This window comes from Malus sylvestris, chromosome 13 (genome assembly GCF_916048215.2).
Source record: "Malus sylvestris chromosome 13, drMalSylv7.2, whole genome shotgun sequence".
NCBI classification, from domain to species: Eukaryota; Viridiplantae; Streptophyta; class Magnoliopsida; order Rosales; family Rosaceae; genus Malus; species Malus sylvestris.
Window position 1 is genome coordinate 10,436,854 of NC_062272.1, and position 23,196 is coordinate 10,460,049.

Sequence of the window (23,196 nt, forward strand, 5' to 3'; positions counted from 1 at the left end):
GAAAGAATAATAATTTATGAGTGAATAAATACATCCACGTCACTTGCCAACAAGGGTATAAATAGTAAATTACATATTCGGGGGAGAAATTACATAGAAAATTAGGGATGGGTCGTCACATAGTGTAAAGAAGTATTTATCATTAATAGCCAAAATTTGACTCTTAATTTCATAAATGTCTGATTTTATTTCAAATATGGCAAAACATATATATAAATTTACCCAAACACCCTCAGATGCAAAAACAGAAATTCACAAGTTCTAATGCAGAACCTGCTTTCCTTGTGTCCTTGAATGCAAAGGCATTGCTCTATCTACTATATATAAGGGACAACTTCGTTTGGGAAAAACCATAATCTTTTGGAAACTGATATGAATTTGTTTATCAGATGAAAAGTTCTTCATTGGTGCTTGCTCAAAATTGAGTTTATAAAAGGAGAATCAATGATTTTTTGCAAAGAAGATGTTGGGATACATATTTATAAGAGGAGAATCAATGATTTTGATTAGAGTATATTTTCTCTCAAAAAATTACAACTAGAAAAAAAAATAGGAATTTTGAGAGAGAAAGAAATGGAAGACAATTCAAGAAATGTGGACAAAGCATCGCTTGATAAAATTGTATCCATAATAGTTTTGTAAATCGCAAAAATGACTTTTGAATTTGAAAGTTTGATGGGTAGTTGGTATGCAGGTCTACAGTTTTCTCCTCCAAGTCTAAGGGTTGCAGAACATCAAAAGGGTTTTGGTTTTGGGTGTAATTGGGTTAAATAATAGGGGTGTTTGTGTCTATTTAAGTGAATTTTTTGTTATATTTGAAAGTTTTTATAAAAATTAATATTTTTGAACTTAAGAGCCAAATTTTGGCTATTATTGATAAAAACTCTGAGTGACAACCCACGGCAAAACATAAAGTGGAGGAAAATGTGGGAAAGTAAAAAAAAGGGAAAATAAGAAGGAAAAAAAAATAGGAAACATTAGATTGATCCATGGTATATATTAATTAGTAGAAAAAAAATAATTATGAGAATTTTAAATATAAAAAAAATGATAAAAGATTATATTTAAGACTTGTCACGTAGTGAGTTTTGAATGGATTGTAGTACCACTTAGCGAAATCTATTGGCAAGTCAAGCCCTATAAAAGTTTTTCTCCTATTTTATACCCCTAAACACTACAAACAAAACCCTTTTTAGACAAAAGGATTTCGTCGCCCAAGATTTTACCCTATGGACATTCGTCGGGCCAAGTTCGTTGCATAGAACCCATCACTCAAACATTTCTCGACAAAAATTTAATTTTCATCGTGTAAAGTGTGTTGACCAACTTGGGTTGACAAAATAACGCGCCCGGCGATATCATTTCGATGGTTTCCGGAAATGAAAAAATTCAAAATATTTGGCCTAATGAACTGGTCCAAGGCCAATTAATTTAAAGAAAAAAAACTAAAAAATACATTCTCGACGAATGTATTCGTTGGGCAAAAGTGCAAAAATTTTAATTTCTTTTAAAAAAATTCGTAATTTAACTAATTAATTATATTAATCTACAAATATAAAAAAAAATATAATACTAAAAAATATTTAATTACATTAAACTGAATATTCGTACAAATGTATGTAAAATGTCCTAAATTACTACTAGCGGGGTGGCTGGTAGGATGGCAGCTGAAAGTCGTAAGAGGATCGGCGATGTGAGTGCCAAAGCTATCATTGCATGCGCTATACTAGCAATGTAGCGTCGAAGCTCCTCATCTCGATGATCTGCTGCTTCTTCCCAAGCTTCTTCTCTCAGGTGCACTTCTTCTCGCTCGTGTGCAACTTATTCTTACTCGTGTGCAACTTCTTCTCGCTAGCTCGCTAACTCCATCTCCAACTGCTGCAGTCTGGAAAACGTCGTGCTCGGAAACTAAAAGCTTGATGAAGAATGTAACGACATGTCCCAAAAAATTACGGTTTTTATAATTTTAAAAAATGAAATTACGAAAAATGTCCTTCTAAGTAAAATATTGACTTTTGTTGACCGCCTTGCCGTGTCACGTAAGATCCGTTTTCTTGGCATATCCTTGTAGTACTTGTTACGAACGCGTGGGCGCAACTGGAACATAATTTGGAGCTATAACGAAGGAGTTTTTAACGAACGAAGTTGAGGATAAAATGGTCATTGACCATAAATTTGGAAGGCTCGAGATTTTACTGGAGCAGTGAGATGATGCCATGTGTGTGGCTAGGATGGAAAGGAATGAAGACAAATGAGAGAGAAGAAAAATGAGAGAAATGAGGGGGGTGTTGCCCAATCAGGAATGAGGATAGGAGAAAGTGAACCAATCAGAAAACAAAGAAAGGAGAGAAAAGAGAGAGTTGAGGGAGTAGCCAACCGGACCTTTTACCCTTGACTTGTTACACAGCGACACGACCCAAGTTCTGGAAACTTTTCTCGACAGTTTTCTGTCCATTTTTCAGATGAGTTACGGTCTTCCACCCCTACCAAACAATTCATTGGCCTTCCTTTTTTTTCCATTTCCACCCAAAACCCAATTCCTTTAACCCCCAATTTAAGGAGAACGAAACTCGTAGGTTCCTAAGGGGTCACGTCGATAACCGCTAATCCTGCAGGTTCCAGCCACCACTACCACCACCACCAAACCATTCCTCCAGAGGCCAAGAACAAACCCCAAAGAACCTTAGAGGCGGCGAAGCACCGGAGAAATCGAATCGAAGCACACCCATTTCTAGGGTTTTTGGCAGTCCAAGGGCGATTTTAGGCATTTCCCGACCGAATTGGACTTCTGCCCAGGTATGAAATTTGGGAATTTTTTTGTTGTTCAATTTTCCGACGAGTCGAGTTTGTCGGCGACGTCATCCTCGCTAGCTTGAGCGGTTCCTAGGCAACAAAATATCTGTGAGTAACTTATACGTTTTTATAAAATATTAGCCTAGCATGCATTTTGAGATTTCGTGATCTAAATATGTTTTATAATGTGCTTTACGAAATTCTATAATTATGATTTACGAAATATTCATGACTTATCGAGATTACGATTTACGAACGAATATGAATTACTGGGTTTTGCATATATGGATTTTGAATATATGGATTCCTATGGATTCGAGTGATGTGGCCTACCATGTTTCTTCATTGGCGTAACCTAGTGTCATACAACTTCACCTTCGGGTGATGGACAGGTACTGCCTTTGCGCAACTATGATACCCCTAGTTGAGTACATCACGGATTCGAGTTACAAATGATTTACGAATGTATTTGAGCACTTTTAGGCCCACATAATGGTGTTGGCCGGTAAAGAAGCCATAGAAAGCCCAAGGGAGATTAAGAAGCCCAAGGTCCAATGGGCATAGGAGAAGATACTCCCAAGCGCTAAAGTCGACCGCCTATAAGTTTAGCTCAACTAGGATATGTAAAGAGCTTTTCAACTGCCAGGGGCATATGGGCAGTTTAACAACTATATGGCACAAGTCTCTACGAACATGCTTACCCAAAAGTCAATCAGGTCAGATCACAGATCACGGTTAGTAGCAAAGACCTTGGATGGGACGTAAAGGTGGTCGGAAGGGCGCTTGAAGAGACAGGGTTGGATAACCAAGGCCGAGCAGGGTGCTTGGCTTGCATCATTTTGAAAGGACGCACCATCTTGACTGAACATATATCACTTCACCACCTAATGTCTATTTATTAGTGTTAAATGACATAACATGATGAGGTAACATACTAAAAAATGTGCATGTTAATGAATCGATATGTTTAACGCACTACAAATTTTAAAAGAAGAAAAGCGGCCTTTCAATTTGCAAAAATCACAAACTTCAGTTAAAATTGATTAAAAACATCAAAATACACTTCAATCACAAGTCATTTGGTGAACAAGGATTTTAGCACTATGGTATACCCACATCTAGACAATGCTTTTACAATATCATGGACAGTGACAAGGCCTTTAGTCCTTCCATTCGTAACATCTTTTTAGGAACAGCTAAAACATACGACATGCCGACTACAGTGCTGTTGCAGTTCCACGGATAGTGATATCGGCCTCTACTATGCAAGCATCCTTCACCAAAAACCCATTACCTGCCTGACTGAAGGTGTCCAGTTTAAGGAAGGTAGGCCAACCGAAATCCCGAGTTGAGGTACTGAACCAGTTGTTTGCTACACATAATACACCCTCATGTTATGAAGGATGCATACAATTAAACACTGAAATAGGACAATCTTTACCTTTTAAGCACTCATGTTTGGCATGCATTTGATCTACAATGCGCATGGAAAACTCTGCAAATACTTTGGAACCAGAAAGTTTTTCCGGATCATCCAATTCCAAGAAAAGAGAAATATGAGTACCCTTTCCTTTCTTATGTCCCTTAGGATAGAGCACTATCTTCCTGCAACATTGGGAAGAATATGATGGCTTTTTATTACATATCTCGCATTGGAAGCAAAATTTCAACAAGCTTTACGGTGATCACATCTAGTGCGAAGCTTATGTAGTTAAAATTGCATATATAGTTTGAAACTCAAAAATCATATCCTTTTACTATGTTGGGGAAAAATTGACTTCAGCTAATAAAGGTGATTATCGTGCAGGTAAAAAAGGATGAGTGTTAAGAGATTATACAGTGGATAACAAATTTAACATTCTCTTATCAAGGGTATTAATATAAAGGGCCTAGCAGAGATACCAATTCCGTTCTCTGGCAGTGAATGGTTCTGATTTGTAGGGGTCAGCACCTAACTTTGAAAAGTTCTCAACCTTCCAAACATGCTTGCACATAACAGCAACCTTGACCATCGATATTGACTCTCCTTTGCGAGCTCTTCTTTCTTTACAAACAAAGACCTCAGCTCCAATCACACAGGAATCATCAATGACATATCCGTTGGAAGCATCAGTAAACGATTTAAGAGTGATAAGCCTATCAAATCCTGAATAACGCATTACCCCATGGAAACACTTTTCCTTTTTATTGGCATCTATGGAATATGCAAGGTTCAAAATAATGATCAGAAAATGAGCAGTGACCATTGCAAATTGCAAACAAGAAAAATTTCAGGTCTATGAATATGTTCACTTAACGAGACGTAACTTTTGAAGTAGGTATAATGTACCTTGAAGAACCAGGAACATTCCCTTATTCTGATCAAGTAAAAAGAACCTGAAATTAACATATACTTCGAATCCACTCTGAAGTGAATCAGCTCCAACCATTTCCAAGTAAACAGAGATGTGGCCTTCCACATTTTTCTTCTTGTTTCCATTCGGGTAGAGGACTAGTTTCCTGAGAGCAAACATACAGAATGGCTTTTTTACCAGCTTACACAGCACATGATATACGAAACACATTATTGCGTTACAAAAGAAGAAAATGTCATAGAACTAATGTCAGACAGCGAGTGTGAAACATAAGTTTGCAGAAGATGATATTAAACTCAAACTTCAGCAGAAGATATGGTGAGGGATTTACCATTTGTATCCTCCAGCTTCAAATTCTCCCGACTCATATTTGTCCACTGAAATTTTGGTTAGCCATGAAAATGACCCGATTTTCAGAGAGTAATGAGTTGGAGCTGAATCTGAATATGATATCGAAAACCCTGAAACAGAAAAGTGTTGATGCAAGCATATATCAGGCATCTATCGCATACAACAATATCCGGAAATCTGAAAACCGGCAATATAAAGCAGATAAAGTATCTAACCATTTTGTTGAAACGGATAACAAGCCATGGCAATAAAACTGAAATTGATTGACAAACTGTTAAGGCTAAACAGTTATCTTTTGCTTCAAGAGGAGCTTACCTATATATATAATGTCATTAAAGAAGGAAATACAAGCATCCAATGAAGAGATTTTTCAGTATGTCCCGAATACAGGATAGTACGCCACGTCATTATACACTTCAAAAAAAAAACTTCTCTTCAATTGTATAATGTTATATGGTGTACCACCTTATGTTCCGGCACATTGAAATGCAATGAGCATGCTGCATATTGGACGAGATATGTCTTTTCATCTCTCTATATTGTACTCAATAGCTTCATGCATTGTGATACCTTGGATTTGGTCTCTCAATACTGTACACAATAGCTTCATCCATTGTATAAAGGAAGACACGTACACTTTAATCTTCAAAAAGGTTTTTCTTCAAATTCCCACACAAAGCACGCAAAGCTTTCTTCCCAAGAGGCATTATTCATGCCCATTAAAATGAAATTTTGAAACTTTGAATTAGCAACATAACTTGAACCCGAGGCGCTGAACCAATTATAATCTAGAAGAATACGAAAATGTTCTCAGTTACTCCTGTTGCGATTATAGATTTAGGCACTGGTTTGGAGGTCCATTGAGAAATATTGGAAGCCAACTTCAACTTTTTCCTTTTTGCTGTAACTTTTTCTTTTTGTTTCGCTGTCAACTTTTTCTTTTTGTTTTGCTGTCAAATTTTTCTTTTTGCTTTTCTCCTTTTTTTCTTTCGCTCATAGACATAGTCATTCCAACGTACAAGGTACGAGAACTTAAGTTCTGATACAATTAAAGTTGTTATGCTCCGATCCCGAAACATAACTAAAAACAAACCAATAGTTCAACAAACGTAAGAACCTTTCATTTTGTTTTGTGGCTGCACCTAACCTAAGGGTTAGACTACTTACTTACCGTGTGAAGAGATTAAGCCAATCATAGTTCACCATTTTGTTAATCTCAAAAATTCGTATTTGCAATGACCTCCAAAAATTCTTATGGCATTATCTACTATGAAAACATAGAGCTTTAGACAACTCCCGGACAACTCACAATCAATTACGAATAACATTTCAATAACTCTGATTCGCGCATGGTTTTCGTCTATGTATTTGTGCAATCGAGCTCTATTCAAAAATACTAAGAGTGACCCCAAAAGGTCTACGAATTTTTAATAACTAATTACGAAAAACCAAACTTTGTAACTCTAAAATTAATAAAAATTAAATTGAATTCCCAAAAATTCGAAATACGAAAAATTTGACTCAACTCAACTTTAAATCATCCTCAAATCAACTCAACTTTAATTCATCCTCAAATGTACAATATATAGTGAATACACATGCGTGGATTAATTACAAATACACATCATTTACTCTTTCAGCCCATGAACCTAATGTAGAAAAGTCAATGAACCTAATGTAGAAGAGTCAATGAACCTATGTAGAAGATTTAATGAGCCTAATTATTCAGTGGACCTAAATAACACTCACCCTCTAATTGCTTTAACAGATTTCTGTGAATGATGGCTCAAGCCACTTTTGTAGGAGAAGAGAGAGGCTTTTAACAGGTTCTTTCAGATCATCCAATTCCAAGTAGAGAGATATATGAGTACCCTTTCCTTTCTGATTTCCGTTAGGATAGAGCAGTAGCTTCCTGCAACAGCCATCACATGAAGAATAAGTGTACATTTCAAGATTACATGAACATCCTACCTTAATTTAAAACAACGGTTCTCTACACATTGGAGGAAAAATTTAACAAGATATTTACCAACACTTTTAAGAATAATGCAAAAATCGTTATCAACACATTGAAGAAAAAATTTAACAAAAGGTGATTTAGATCTATTTTGATAAGATATAGTAAATGAATTGTCGAGAGTGAAATCTTTTATCATCGGATATACCACTTCAAGCCTTCAGCAGTGAATACTTCTGAGTAGTAGCTCTCAGCATCTGACTTTGAGAAGTTCTCAACCTTACATGCTTGCGCATAACAGCATTCTTGATCATTGATAGACACTCTCCATTTCCTGTTCTTCTTTCTTTACAAACAAAGACATCCGCTCCAAACACAGGTATCATCCATGAGATATCCGTTGGAAGTATTAATAAAAGCTTTAAGAGGAATAAATCGATCATAAACCGAATAAGGCATCATCGTGTGAAAACATTTTTCCTTTTCTTTCGCATCTAATCAATGCAACATGAAAAATGGTTCAGAAAAATTAAAAGGAATAACACGCTCCGAGAACATGAAAAAAATCAACTCCTCACACATTCACTTATTGAGATAAATTTGAAGATAGAATACCGTGAAGAACAAAGTAGAAGCCCCTTTTCTGTTCAAGCAAAAATAACCTGAAGTTAACAAACACTTCCCAACCAGTCTCAAGTGAATCGGCTTCAGCATTTCCAAGAAGAGAGAGATGTGGTCAGCCACGTTCCTCGCCTTGTTTCCATTCGGGTAGGGCACTAGTTTCCTGTGATCAAACACATATGTAATAAAGCTAATGTATATAGAGCACTGAAAAAAGCTGCTTATCTCCAACTTCTTTCTCAACCTTTTTTCTTTTCCTAAAATTATATGTGTAACTAATGATTTGCACACCAAACTACATCATTAAGAAAAAAATAATCATTAAGAAAACAACAATGCCTTTGGACATGATCATTAGGGCTTACCATTCATATCCTCCAGCTTCGAAATCTCCCGGCTCAGAACGCTTGGTTAGCAACGAAAAACAACTAAATCTTTAGAGTGTAATAATATGGAGGTGAATTTGACAACAATCTCAAAACCCCTGAAACCAAATAGAGGAAACACAGGAAGGCATAGTGATGCAAGCATATATATTAGCATCTATAGATACAGTGTACTCAAATCTGAATGCATCATTGGCCCCTAAAACACAAAATATAGAGACGAAGTAACTAAGTATGTTAATTGCCATTGATAGGATTTTTACCACCTGCAAAAGTAGGGATAAAAACACTTAAAATACTTGCAAGAGTACAAGGTAATCATAGTATAGCTCTATAGCAAAGTCGTTCTCCACAGGGTTTGAATGAATAATTTATGTCAAACCAAATCTTAATTAATTATTTAAAACAAAGTTTAGAAAAGGTTGATTTTATGATTTAAAATAATAAAAACAAATTTAATAGAAATACTTAAATAAACCAGAAAAATAAAATAAACTAAAAGAAAACAATTTTTGAAAATTAAATTGTAAAAGCACTAGGGTTCTGCCATCACCTTAACAATCCTACATAATTCTTTCAATTAATTATGAATTACACATGCATATTTTGAAGGTTATGTTTTCCTAATATATGCTTACTTGGACCCCACCATAAAGCGTATATAAAACATACAACCCATCTGTGGTATTTAGATTTCAAATCTAAACATACCTGACTCATTAAGTTTTGTGAAAACAATCTGAAACACCATGCAACCCTTAAGACGTGGTATTCATCCTAAGTGAACTTGCACATATTAACCACAAGAAGCCTTTGTGTAACGACCCGTCCCGAAAAATTATAGTTTTTATAATTTTAAAATGTGAATTTACGAAAATGTCCTTCGAGACAAATACGTTGACTTTTGTTGACCACCTTGTTGTGTCACGTAAGATTCATTTTCTTGGCGTATCCTCATAGTACTCGTCACTACAAACACGTGGGCCCAAACAAAACGCAATTTGGAGTTATAACGAAGGAGTTATTAACGAATGAAGTCGAGGACAAAATGGTCATTTGACCATTTTCTGGAAGGCTCTAGATTGTTAGAAGAAAATTTTGATGGTGCCACGTGTGTGCCTAGGATGGAGTGATGAGAGGATAAATGAGGGAAATGAGAGAAATGGATGGATGAGAAAGAAGATAAATGAGAGAAATGAGAAGAGGGAAGAGGGCTCGGCCAATCAGAAGAAGAGAGAGGAAAGAAAAATACCAACTAGAGAGGAGAGAAAGGAGGGGAAAGGATAGAGATGGGATGCACCGGATCACCCATTGACCCGTTTTCGACCTGCATGACCCGATCCTGAACCGGTTTCTGCTGCCATTTTAGACACCATTTCTGGCTTTTTTTCGACGATTCAGGACTCTCCACCACCTGCAAATAACATCCCGCTCATTGTCCTTCATTTTCCACCCATGGTACAACGAGATTTTGCACCGTTTCATGATGAGTAACAACGACGGTGTCGAAGGTCCTATGGCGGAGATCCGCCATTTCTGAAGGCGATTCATTTGACCATCACCACAATTTGCCTTCCCTTGAGCCTAGGAACAAACCCCAAACAAGTATGGAGGCGGCAAAGCTTCTGATTCGACGAATCAAGAACACCCAATTTGCGATTCGAGTACGGTTTGGGGTATTTCTCGGCCGAATTGGACTTCGGTGTTGTTCCTCTCATTGAGATCTTCATTCCTATAAAATTTGGGAATTTTTGGAGTTGTTCGATTTTCCGGTGAGTCGGGGCGGCGGCGCTTGGGGGGGAAACACGAGATCCCTCCTTAGGTTTCTCGATGTGCCGAATGCGAATCCGCCATCTGTTTTCCCAAATTCCAACGTTTTTGTACAGTTTTATTAAATGGCCTTTAATTGTGTTTAGGTGCATCGGTGGAAGTGATCACATTCTCGATAGTTCGAGTGGCTTCCGAGCAATGGAAAACTTGTGAGTGGACCCCTTCATAACCTATATATTTTCTAAAAATATTAGCCTAGCATGCATTGCATATTTTATAAATGGAGAATGATTTATAATGTGCTTACGAATTTTCATACTTATGATTTATTTAGATTGCTTTTACGGAATAATTATGATTTATTGGATTTATATATTACCAAAGGTTATAAATCATTAGATTTTCGGTTATGAAATTCTATGGATTGCCAAGAGACGAGGTTTGAACTTTTGAGCTCTGATGTGTGATGCGAGATTTTGAGATATGTTTTTGGTACTTACCTAGTGGGTTATCATACGGCACATCCGCACACCACGAGTATAGATGTCTATGGCCATAGGACACAGATGATGGAGGAGTGAGATATGATATATGTTATACCCCCAGCTTCACTGCCGAAAGTAGTGTTGAATAGCTTCACTAACCACGGCTAGTGTCGGTGTGGATGTATGTTATTTTATACAGCTTCACATCTAGGTGATAGACAGGTTATTCAGCTTCACCTTCGGGTGATGGACAGATACTACCTTCGGGCGACTATGATACCCCTAGTTAAGTACATCATGATTACGATTCACAAATATTTTACGAATGTTTTGCACAGCATGCTAGGGTTTTCAGAAAAACCTATTTTGTAGTATTATATGTGTTTTAGGGGAAATCTTAGTGGAAGTCTAGTTAGGATCAGTTGAGGATTGGAGACGATGATGGTCCTCTGCGACATGCGTTCTTTTGGAATGGCGAGCAGAGGCATACCTGTTAAGTGATTACATAAAACATCGAAGGTTCGTGTAAGGGAAAAATTAAGAAGGCACCAGTTGTAGGCCAAGTTAGCAGATATATGTAGGGTAAATCAAATCAACTTCCTCGGACTTGTTATTTCCACTGAGGGAATTCGTGTAGACCCTCAGGAAATTTCGCAGTGATTGTTTCACTGATAACATTCTTATCTACTCCCACCTCGATGTCAGTTTAATAAACATCCACAGTCACCTTATTACCAAATTCCTCAAATGTCAACCTTGTTTAACTTTCATATCTTTCTTGGGAGACATGAGTCTAACAAAAGATATTCTTACCAAACCTAAGGTTATGACAGTTGGGAATAAAAAATCCTCTCGAGTGTTGTGAATTCAGAAATACCGTTTGTCTTGTCAATTTCTATCGACGGTTGCTAGCAATTCCTTGATCATAACCTAAACCCTCATCTTCAGTTAGGAAACAAGTTAGTTTTGTTCGAGATGTTGCCTCACCTTACCATTGTTCTTATACTATTCGCAAAAGGCTCTGTTCGAAATTTATAATGTCGAGGACAAAATGGTCATTTGACCAATTAGAGAGGAGAGAAATGAGGGGAAATGAGAGAGATAGGATGCACCGGATCACCCATTGACCCGTTTTCGATCAGCATGACCCGATCCTGAATCGGTTCCTACAGCCATTTTCAATGCAATTTCCGGCAATTCAGGATCCTCCACCACTTGCAAACATCATCACGCTCCTTGTCCTTCATCTTCCACCCATGGTACGACGAGATTTGGCCCTGTTTCGTGATGTGTAACGGTGATGGCGCCGAAGGTCCTATGGCGGCGATTCGCCATTTCTAAAGGCAATTCCTTCAACCACCACCACCATTATTAGCCTTTCCTTGAGTCCAAGAACAAACCCTAAACAAGTTTGGAGGTGGTGGAGCTTCGGATTCGACGAATCAATAACACCCAATTCAAGGGTTTCCGGTAGTTCAAGGATGATTTGGGGTATTTCCCGGTCAAATTGGACTTCAGCCCAGGTATGAAAGTTGTTCCTCTCATTGGAATCTTCATTCTTGTAAAATTTGAGAATTTTTGGAGTTGTTCGATTTTCTGGCTAGTCGAGGTGGCCGGACGTCACGTGCGGCGGCGCGTGGAGGAAAACCCGAGATCCCTCCTTAGGTTTCTCGACATGCTAAATCAGAATCTGCCATCTGTTTTTCCAAATTCCAACGTTTACGTAAAGTTTTATTAAACGGCCTTTAATTGTGTTTAGGTGCATCAGTGGAAGTGATCACATTCTCGATAGTTCGAGCGGCTTCCAAGCAATGGAAAACTTGTGAATGGACCCCTTCATAACCTATATATATTTTTAAAATATTAGCTAGCATGCATTGCATATTTTATAAATGGAGCATGATTTATAATGTGTTTTACAGATTTTCATACTTATGATTTATTTAGATTGCTTTTACGGAATAATTATGATTTATCGGATTTATATATTACCAAAGGTTATGAATCATTAGATTTTCGGTTATGAAATTCTATGGATTCACGTATATGTTTATTATGGATTTATGAGACGAGGTTTGAACTTTTGAGCTATGATGTGTGATACGAGATTTTGAGATATGTTTTTTGTTCTTACCTAATGGGATATCATACGGCACATCCACACACCACATGTATAGATGTCTATGGCCATAGGACCCAAATGATGGAGGAGTGAGATATGATATATGTTATACCCCCAGCTTCATTGCCAAAAATAGTGTCAGACAGCTTCACTAGCCATGGCTAGTGTTGGTGTGGATGTATGCTATTTTATACAACTTCACCTTCAGGTGTTGGACATGTTATTCAGTTTCACCTTAGGGTGATGGACAGGTTATTCAGCTTCACCTTCGGGTGATGGACAGGTACTGCCTTCGGGCGACTATGATACCCCTAGTTATGTACATCACGGTTACGATTCACAGATGTTTTATGAATGTTTTGCACGGTATGCTAGGGTTTTCAGAAAAACCTATTATGTAGTATTATATATGTTTTCAAAACAGGGGGTCATTTTTTCATAAATAAAATGTTTTGCTATTATTAGTATGGTTAATATAAAATTTGGTCCACTCACCTTTTCGGTTTTTGCACCCCCTCAGGAGTCAGGATCAAGGCACATGATCCTGGCGTCAGGACTCTACAACATAGGTATACTCGAGTCTTCTCAGTATAGGTATCATTTCTTCGTTCGTATCTTTTCCTAGTAATTCTTCCATATTATTTTTAGTAGGTGTATGCTCTGAACACATTCCTGCTTTGGCTTAATCTTGCTAATTACATATTTGTTTGGACCTAAATTTACATCATCGGCCCGTGCAATCAAGGTCGTTGAGTGAGCATAGCTCCCAACCGTCAGATGAAAAAGTGAAGATAATTTTATTATTGTTAAAGGATAATATTATGGTATTTATCATAATAATTATCTTTTAATATGAATTATTTTCATCTTGCTAAACCAGATAAATAGGATGCGAATCATATCCCAAGCAAGCAGTATAGTTCGAATTGATTTGGGATGTCTGACGGCACTTGGAAGCTAAAAATGATGCATGCACTCGGTTGAAATTCATTTGATCAAGATGCATGCATGGTTTAAAGGTGATGGGATTATGATGATGTGATAAGCCTAGGATTTGATAGTCTTGGATAATGATGAGATGAGAAACCTAGATAGGCTAGGCCTTTTGCATGGTGATGAGCATTGTCAGATGAGTTTGGAATGATAAGAATTGATGATGGGAGCACAATATGCATGCCGTGTGAAATGGCACTTCGAGATTTCAAAGGGACACCTGTTGTTCCTCTTGTAAAAGTACACAGGCATAAGGAGACTATGGAGATTTTTACTGAAATATATTAAAGATAATATCAGTTATTGTTTTTGGGAGTATATTCAGAAAAGGTCTCTATTGGATTGGCGATCAAGGAGACTTGCTATAAATATAAAGGCAATGGCAACAGGAAAACCCTCTCTAACTTAACACACAAACTGCCCTGCATAAACTCTCGCTCTACGCGAAACCTCTCAACAACCTTGAGATTTTTATTTTCTTTTTCGCCAACACATCTTCAGTTTGGATAAACAGCACTGTGAAGGCAACCGACAAACATCTTTAGTTTGGATAAATAACATTGTTGTCGTAGAATTAGCCGGCCGCGAAGCACCTTCAATTTGGATAAACAGCACTGCATCGAGACCGACTGGTTACCTATCCAAGTCTCGGTCGAGAAGGATTCTCGAATCCTTATTGGCAGAGGTCATCTCATTAGCCTTCTCGGCAAAGTGAGGTGTTACAAGTTACTGGGCTCGGCACTTTGAACGCTGAGTTGTTTTATGATAGGATATTCATAAGTAAGTTTTAGAGTTCGGCATTTTGACGGCCGAACCACCTTCACCATTAAGACATACATCTCTTTTGAGTACTTGTGTCTGTATAGTTTGGTGCCAGTTCAGTGTGTTTATACTCTTACGAATATAATCACCATGACTAAACCCAGTGCCGACGATTCGTGAACTTCGCAGAACTAGCAGCCTTGTCTTCAGGCTTTGGAACCCAAAGGCCGAGACGTGTTCCTTCCTCAACCGCAGTCACAGGATCAAGAAGTCAGCAGCACGCTCAACGCAACATCAACTTATTTTACTTACCGGAAGAGCTCAGCCATCAAGTTGGCACCCTCACACATAATCGAGTGACGTAGTTAGTTCATTAATTACTCGGCATGCGTGCCACGTAGGTTTGGTAATTTTTAGGGTTAACATGTTGGCACGCCCGGTGGGACTCAGTGCTAAAACTACGAAGTTCATATAATATATCAAGATTCCAATCCGGCTTCATTTAGCCGATTGCACGAGCTTCTTGCATAATTGAAAAGAAACAATGAAGAAGGTACAAAACGTCTTGAGGAAGATAGAAAACGCCTTGATGAGGATAAAAGATCATGGGAAGCGGTAAAAGTTCTTCGTGGCGTGAGAGCCAGGCAAAAATCATTCGCCTACATGTTGAATAAAAGCTCATGTTACCCTACAAGAGCAATGGGTAAACGAAGATAGGGCTCGATTTAATGCCTGGCTAGATGAAGAACGTTTTCCTTACGTTTCGAACTACAGATCAATTCCATTTGAAAAATGGTTGGATCAAAAAATCGGGGGGCAATTTTTCACTCCGACCACAATCAAAATTTTGCCTCAGGAAATTGCTAAGACGGCCGAAGAAGAACTTATGCCACCTGTTTTTTCGATCGAGACTGAAAGTTTGGTAGGCCTAGAAGAAAAAGTTCAAGTTTCTGAGCCAAAAATCAACTCAGAAAATGATTCATCAGAGGAGTATTCTAATGACAAACAAAGCCAATACATGGTTTTAGACGTCGAAACCATGACAGTCGATATGGTTATTGGCGATAAAGCCAATATGGAGAAATCCTGTTCGGCTAAGTTGTTTGAGTTAAAAGCCAAAATTGGCAAAATTATTATGCCCGGGGGGGGGGGGGGGGCTTAATAATTGTTCGACACATTCGGCGGATGAGAATCAAAAATATTTCGCCAAGTCAAAAGTATTTCAAAATGATTCTTTATTTGGCCTTAAGCGAGCTCAAAGTGAAAATTTTGGTGTAAAAATATCTCGGCTTGGAATAAAGCATTGTTGGCCTCATCCTGATTATGATTCAGCCATTTTCATTCTCTTTTGTTTAAAAAAATAAATAAAAAATAAAAAAAAACAACAACAAGAAAGAAGAATAAAGGGGGCACAGGCGATATGATCGGCGGATCAGACTTAATCTTGCCGAGAATGAGTATATATAAAGGAGCTGCTTGGTGAAATCTGATACTTGGTGCAGAAAGTTTTTTTTTTAGGCCGAACTCGGCCAACTCGTCGAGATATACTTTCCAAGTTATGTGACCAAATTTATGGACATAACTTTTGAAACTGGGGGCATTGTGAGATGATGTGGCGTGAATCATCATTCAAATCACCATTTTTTAAGGCCAGGAAGCTGGGGGACATAACTTGTGGCGTGAATCATCATTAAATATATATATATATATATATGCCCACCAAGCATATATTAATTACCTACATGTTCCTCGGCCATTTTTATATAAGACCCTCTAATGTCCTCGACTAGCGATGATGTTCCTCGACAACTTTTATATAAGACCCTTTGATGTCTTCGGCCAACAATGATGTTCCTTGGGCACTAGTGGTGTCCATATATATATGCTTACATGAAAAAGTGTTTGTGTAATATGTGCTGCCATGATTGTTGCGTTGCTGACTTTGATTGATGATAGGCCAAGCTGCCAAGAGTGGTTTGTCTCGGCCCCCAATCTCAATGGAGACACTTGTTTTGGTTTTCCCCGAATTTCTTCGAGTTTTTGGACTTACAAAAGCATCAAAGAAATAAGGATGTTAATCAGTGACTTTAGCGGAGACTATTTGGTGAAGCTGGGAGACATAAAAAATAAAATGTGATAGAAATATGCTTGGCTGACAACATCATTCCAAGTTAGACAGAATAGGCCAATAGGCCAAGATTTGATTTTGTTTTTTATGGCCTTGGTTATATATATATAATGCTGAGGGGTGGATGGCTGAATGACATGCCAAACTTGGCCGAGCTGTCCACATGTGATCATTTCAGAAAAGGTGATTGCAACATTCATGATGGGTGACAGGCCGAGCTACCAAGAATCAGGTTCTTCTCGGCCTGGTTTTTCTCAGCCCCATTTGCAATTTGACCGTATGAGTTGGATGGTCGAAGTAATTAGAAGGTTTTTTTGGCAAAGTTACCGAGCCTTGTATAGAATTGTGGCAGTCAAGGAAGACCACATCGTTAGCAGAACAGACATGTTATTGCCAAGGAACAAAGTTTCTTTTTCAGCGATACGATGGGATTTTGTTGGTTACGAACACTTAATTTCCTTAACCATTCGGCTTACGAGCCAAAGTTCAAGGAAACTGGGGGGCAATGTTTGGACCCAAATTTACATCATCGGCCCGTTTAATCAAGGCCGTTGAATGAGCATAGCTCCCAACCGTCGAATGAAAAAGTAAAGAAAATTTTATTATTGTTAAAGGATAATATTATGGTTTTTATCATAATAATTATCTTTTAATATGAATTATTTGCATCTTGTTAAACCAGATAAATAGGATGTGAATTATATCCCAAGCAAGCAATACAGTTAGAATTGATTTGGGATGTCTGACGGCACTTGGAAGCTAAAAATGAATTTGAAATTTATATGATCAGGATGCATGCATGGTTTAAAGGTGATGGGATTATGATGATGTGATAATCCTAGGATTTGATGGTCTTGGATAATGATGAGATAAGAAACCTAGATAGGCTAGGCCTTTTTGCATGGTGATGGGCATTGTCAGATGAGTTTGGAGTGATAAGAATTGATGATGGGAGCACAGTATGCATGCTGTGTGAAGGGGCACTTCAAGATTTCAAAGGGACACATGTTGTTCCTCTTGTAAAAGTACCAGGCATAAGGAGACTAGGGAGATTTTTGCCGAAATATATTAAAGATAACATCAGTTATTGTTTTTGGGAGTATATTTGGAAAAGGTCTCTATTGGATTGGAGATCAAGGAGACTTGCTATAAATACAGAGGCAGTGGCAACTGGAAACCCCTATTCAACTCAACACACAAATTGCCCTGCACAAACTCTCGCTCTACGCGAAACCTCTTAACAACCTTGAGATTTTTATTTTCTTTTTCGCCGACACATCTTCAATTTGGATAAACAACACTGTTGTCGTAGAATCAGCCGGCCACAAAACACCTTCAGTTTAGATAAACAGCACTGCGTTGAGACCGACTGGTTACCTATCCAAGTCTCAGTCGAGAAGGATTCTTGAATCCTTATTGGCAGAAGTCATCTCATTAGCTTTCTCGGCCATGTGAGGTGTTACAAGTTACTGGGCTCGGCACATTGAATGCTGAGTTGTTTTATGATAGGATATTCACAAGTAAGTTTTAGAGTTCGACATCATGACGGTCGAACCACATTCACCATCAAGACATACATCTCTTTTAAGTACTTGTGTCCATATAGTTTGCTGCCAGTTCGACATGCTTATACTTTTACGAATATAATCACTGTGACTGAAGCCAGCGCTAATGATTTGTGAACTTCGCAGAACTAGCAGCCTTGTCTTTAGGCTCTGGAACCCAAAGGCCAGGACATGTTCCTTCCTCGGCCGCAGTTGCAGGATCAAGAAGCCAGCAGCGCGCTCAACGCAACATCAACTCATTTTACTCACCGGCCAAGCTCGGCCGTCGAGTTGGCACGCCCCGCATATAACCGAATGATATATTTAGCTCATTAATTACTCAGTCTGCGCGCCACGTAGGTTTGGTAGTTTTTACGGTCAACAATATCTTTTATTGGTAAGCATGTTTAAAATGGCTTCGTCACCCTTAGGTGTCGGCCAGCACGTGCCTACCCTGGTATGTGGGGATATTTGGGTTGGGACGTGTCACTTCGTCAATTTCAGGGACCCCAACTCCAACCAAAATTGCATCAAATTACTTTTCTAAATATCATAATGGTTATCAAGCATTAAGACAAGTAGATAATTTAAACACGGTGATTAATAATTCAAACTTGCATGCATAGAACCATAAGTAAGTTGAAAAGAAACTGTATATTCTTGCTAAGGCTCATGGCCTAAGAAAATTAGTTACGAACAATCTTAAAACAAAATATTATTAAAAACGAGGATAGAAAACACCTTGAAATAAGAATACAAATCCTCAAAGCCTAGCAAAGTTCTTCAAAATTTATGCGTTCCCCCCTCCCCAAAACCCTAATGGTTAAAAAGCCTTATTTATACTACTACACAAATAATATCCTTACTAGAAAATGTCTTCTAAAAACTAGGAAACATAATAACTTTAGAGAAACTGAGAAACATAATCCTAATCAAATATGGGAAATATGCCCAGCCACAAATAAGCCACATTTATGGATCTTCAGGGCCTCAAAACAGGCCCAAAACAACTAGAATGAAAGTTTGAGATGTCCCGAACATAATTTCAGAGGCCATCAAACCCAAAAGACATCATCATGGATGCCAAAAAGCCAAATTAAGCCCAAAACGCCACTTTAACATCACTGCACCCTACTCCTTCATTTCATCGTCATAAATAAACCGCATGATAGAAAAATCTGAAACTTTGACACGAACAAGTTGAGAGATACACGAACATCCTCCAATTTGAATCACTCCAAATTCGTCTGTTTGATCACTTTTTGCTCAAGAGGAAGTTGAATGTCCTACATTGTAAATATAATTCAAAATATCAAAATTTCACCAAAATAATTACTTAAATATACTAAGAATAGGATCAAATATAAAATATGAAATCGACTCATCAGCCATCATGGTCAAAATTAAGACTAGCCATGGAAGTAAAACAATTTTCCTTTGCTTCAAGAGGTGCCCTTGTTACCTAATTGAAAATTTGAAAAACAAACAGAATTCTTATCATTTTGATTACATAGGGAGAAGATGACGCCTCACGCGTGAGAGGCGTTTTTAAAAAGATTTGTTTAGAGAATGGAGCTGTGCAAAAAGTTGTTAACAAAAGAATAATTAGATCCCAAAGTTACAAAGAACTTAATACAAAACAAAGTTAACGTTTTCGTTCAATCAAAAAAGAATGTTAAATATATTCATAGCAGTTAGAAAACAAATAAACAATGAGATGTATCACAATTATTGACAACATCATCATTATCGTTACAGTCATTGTCATGTTACTTATGATCTCCAAAGAATAATACATCGGAATGTTGTTACAGCACATAAGTAATTTTAATTTCTATTAATGTTGCTTTCTATTACCGAATATCATAATCCAAACAAATTTTTTTTTTTTTTGCTAAACACTGAGATGCTACTTGAGCGACTCGAAATGTTTTGTTTTTGTTTTTATTATAAGCGACCTTCTACATTAATTAACACTAAAAGGGGAGGGAGGGTTTGAAATTTGAACCGGCCGGGACACAGTGAGATACATAGAGGCTATGTGAACTTTGAGCTGAATGTTTTGGCTGTTGCTAAACCAAACAGCTCACGTCTCTGAATAAAGGTTGCCTATTTATTAGTCTTAGCTGACCTCACACGACGAGGTGAAATGTCAAAAATGTGCATGCCAATGGTTCAATATGTTTTATGCATAACATACTTATAAAGAAGAAAACCGGCCTTCCAATTCGCAAAAATCACAAACTTCAGCCAAAATTAATTAAAAACAACAAAATAACCTTCAATCACAAGTCATTTGGTGAACGAGGATTTTAGCACTACCGTACACCCACATCTAGACAGTGCTTTTACAACACCATGCACAGTGACAAGGCATTTAGTCCTTTCAATCGTAACATCTTTTTAGCAACAGCCAAAACAAACGACAGGCCGCCTACAGTGCAGTTACAATTCCATGGACAGCAACCTCTGCCTCCACTATGCAAGTATCCTTCACCAAAAACCCATTGCCTGCCTGATTCAAGGTGGCCAGCGAAATGACCTTAGGCCAGCCCCACACCGAATTTGAGGTACTGAACCAGTTGTTTGCTACACATAATACACCCTGATGTTATGAAGGATGCATACAATTAAACACTGAAATAGGACAATCTTTACCTTTTTGGCCCTCTTGTTTGGCATACATTCGATCTACAATGAGCAGGGAAAACTCTGCATATACTTTGGAACCAGCAAGTTTTTCAGTATCAACCAATTCCAAGTAAAGAGATATGTGAGTACCCTTTCCAAGGTTGGGATAGAGACTTATCTTCCTGCAACATTAGGAAGGATATGATGACTTTTTATTACATATCTTTCATTATTTGCGATGGGGCCCAATTCATCTCACATCTTTGGGATTGAATTAAAAGAGCAAACTCCTACATCGGAAGCTAAATTTTAGCAAGTTTTAAGTGATCCCCTTCTTTACATGTATTTTTGTTATGAGAGTTTAGGTTTATGTTCCCCTGATTAGGTGTAACTTCTTTTTTTGTTATTAATAAAATTCCTTTTGTATAGTCGAGGTTTTCCAAAAAATAAAAAAATAAAAATAAAAGGAAAAAAAAATCAAGTTTTACAGTGATCAACCACATCTATTGCGAAAGTTATGTAGTTAAAATAGCATATATAGTTTGAAACTCAAAGTTCATATCCTTTCGTTTATCATTGCAGGTAAAACAAGATGGGTGACAATAGATTATACAGTGGATTAAAATTTTAAAATTCTCTTATTAAGGGTATTAATATAAAGGAAAACTAATGAAAAGAGCTTGAAAATTTTGAGTTTTAATGATAAGGACAAAATAAAGGGTAAAATGAATAGTATCATGATTGACTTTTTAGTGTAAAAATATGGTTTTTCGTTAAAGTTCCATTAATATAAAGGGCCTAGCAGAGATACCATTTCCGTCCTCCAGCAGTGAATGGTTCTGATTTGCAGCAGTCAGTACCTAACTTTGAAAAGTTCTCAACCTTCCAAACATGCTTGCACTTAACAGCATCCTTGATCTTCGAGATTGACTCTCCTTTGCCAGCTCTTCTTTCTTTACAAACAAAGACCTCAGCTCCAATCACACAATTATCATCAATGACATATCCATTGGAAGGATTAGTAAATGATGTAAGAGTGATAAGCTTATCAAATCCCGAAGAATGCATAATCGCATGGAAACATTTTTCCTTTTTATTGGCATCTATGGAATACACAAGGTAAAAAATAATGATCAGAAAATGAGCAGGGAGCATTGCAATTTTCAAACAAGAAAAATTTCCGGTCTATGAATATGAAGAATTAACTTTTGAAGTAGGTAATATGTACCTTGAAGAACCAGGAACATGCCTTTATTCTGATCAAGCAAAAAGAACCTGAAATCAACATATACTTCATATCCAGTCTGAAGTGAATCAGCTCCAACCATTTCCAAGTAAACAGATATGTGGTCTTCCACATTTTTCTTCTTGTTTCCATTCGGGTAGAGCACTAGTTTCCTGAGAGCAAACATACAGTATGGCTAACATTTTATTTTTACCAGTTTACATGCACAGCACCAAGATATACGAAACACATTATTGCATTACAAAAAAAAAAAAAAAATGTCATAGAACTAATGTCAGATAGTGAGAGACAAACATAAGTTTGCAGAAGACATAATGAGGGATTTACCATTTGTATCCTCCAGCTTCAAATTCTCCCGACTCATATTCGTCAGCTGAAGTTTTGGTTAGCACTGAAAACGACCGGATTTTTAGAGCATAATGAGTTGGAGGTGAATCTGAAAATGATGTCGAAAACCCTGAAACAAAATATAGTGTTAATGCAAGCACATATTGTCTAGACTAAAACCGGTAACATAAAGCAGATAAAGTATTTAACCATTTTGTTGAAAGAGATAACAAGCCATGGCAATAAAATTGAAATTGGTTAACAAACTGTTAAGGCTAAACAATTATCTTTTGCATCAAGAGGGGTTTACCTATATATAATGTCATTAGAGAAGGAATTTAGTGTAGAGATTTTTCAGTGTGTCCGGAACACAGGGTGGTACGCCACATGTCATAATGCAAAAAACTTTCCACCAATTGTATAATAACATGTAGCATACCACCCCGCGTTTCGGGCAAATTGAAAAATCTCTATATGCAACAAGCTTCCTACACATTGGACGAAATATGTCTTTTCATCTTTGTACTGTACTAAGTTTAATAAACTAGGTGTGCAATCTCTTTCTTTTCCAATTCATTAAAAAAAAAAAGCAACTACTCAATGGCTTCATACATTGTGCCATTGAGGATACCGTGTATTTGGTAAAGTTTGAAAGTGAAAAGATTGTATAAATGAATACGCGTACACTTTAATCTTCAAACCATACAAAGGTCTTTCTTCAAGTTC

The 23,196-nt window shown here is 37.4% G+C and overlaps 2 protein-coding genes across 3 annotated transcripts in view; both read right to left on the reverse strand.

Moving 5' to 3' along the window:
* Window positions 1-3,803: 3,803 nt before the first annotated feature.
* Window positions 3,804-23,196, reverse strand: part of LOC126595170 (uncharacterized) — a 72,598-nt gene continuing 53,205 nt past the window's right edge. The window contains exons 1-7 of one of the 2 annotated variants that reach the window (XM_050261555.1): window positions 6,069-6,280; window positions 5,714-5,751; window positions 5,479-5,608; window positions 5,123-5,292; window positions 4,696-4,987; window positions 4,235-4,398; window positions 3,804-4,165 (exon numbers count right to left, since the gene is read on the reverse strand). In XM_050261555.1, the coding sequence (XP_050117512.1) occupies window positions 4,011-4,165; window positions 4,235-4,398; window positions 4,696-4,987; window positions 5,123-5,292; window positions 5,479-5,608; window positions 5,714-5,751; window positions 6,069-6,112 (993 nt within the window). In that variant the 5' untranslated portion in view covers window positions 6,113-6,280 and the 3' untranslated portion in view covers window positions 3,804-4,010. Of the gene's footprint in view, window positions 4,166-4,234; window positions 4,399-4,695; window positions 4,988-5,122; window positions 5,293-5,478; window positions 5,609-5,713; window positions 5,752-6,068; window positions 6,281-23,196 lie in introns of those variants that run through there. The other variant, XM_050261554.1, reaches the window with a different exon arrangement.
* On the reverse strand, window positions 20,494-22,743 carry LOC126595177 (uncharacterized). Its single transcript, XM_050261564.1, has 6 exons — window positions 22,681-22,743; window positions 22,471-22,600; window positions 22,126-22,295; window positions 21,709-22,000; window positions 20,925-21,079; window positions 20,494-20,855 (listed from the first exon to the last, which is right to left on the reverse strand). Exons 1-6 carry the CDS (start codon window positions 22,706-22,708, stop codon window positions 20,701-20,703), a joined length of 930 nt encoding a protein of 309 aa, XP_050117521.1. The 5' UTR covers window positions 22,709-22,743; the 3' UTR covers window positions 20,494-20,700.

What these genes read in the sequence shown, in the direction of transcription:
- LOC126595177 (XM_050261564.1), bottom strand. Translation starts at nt 22,708, where the DNA reads ATGGCTTGTTATCTCTTTCAACAAAATG. An exon ending in ACTGCTGGAGGACGGAAATG is followed by an intron (nt 21,080 to 21,708) that starts GTATCTCTGCTA and finishes CTAATGTTGCAG; the next exon opens with GAAGATAAGTCTCTATCCCA. An exon ending in CAAACAAGAGGGCCAAAAAG is followed by an intron (nt 20,856 to 20,924) that starts GTAAAGATTGTC and finishes TATTATGTGTAG; the next exon opens with CAAACAACTGGTTCAGTACC.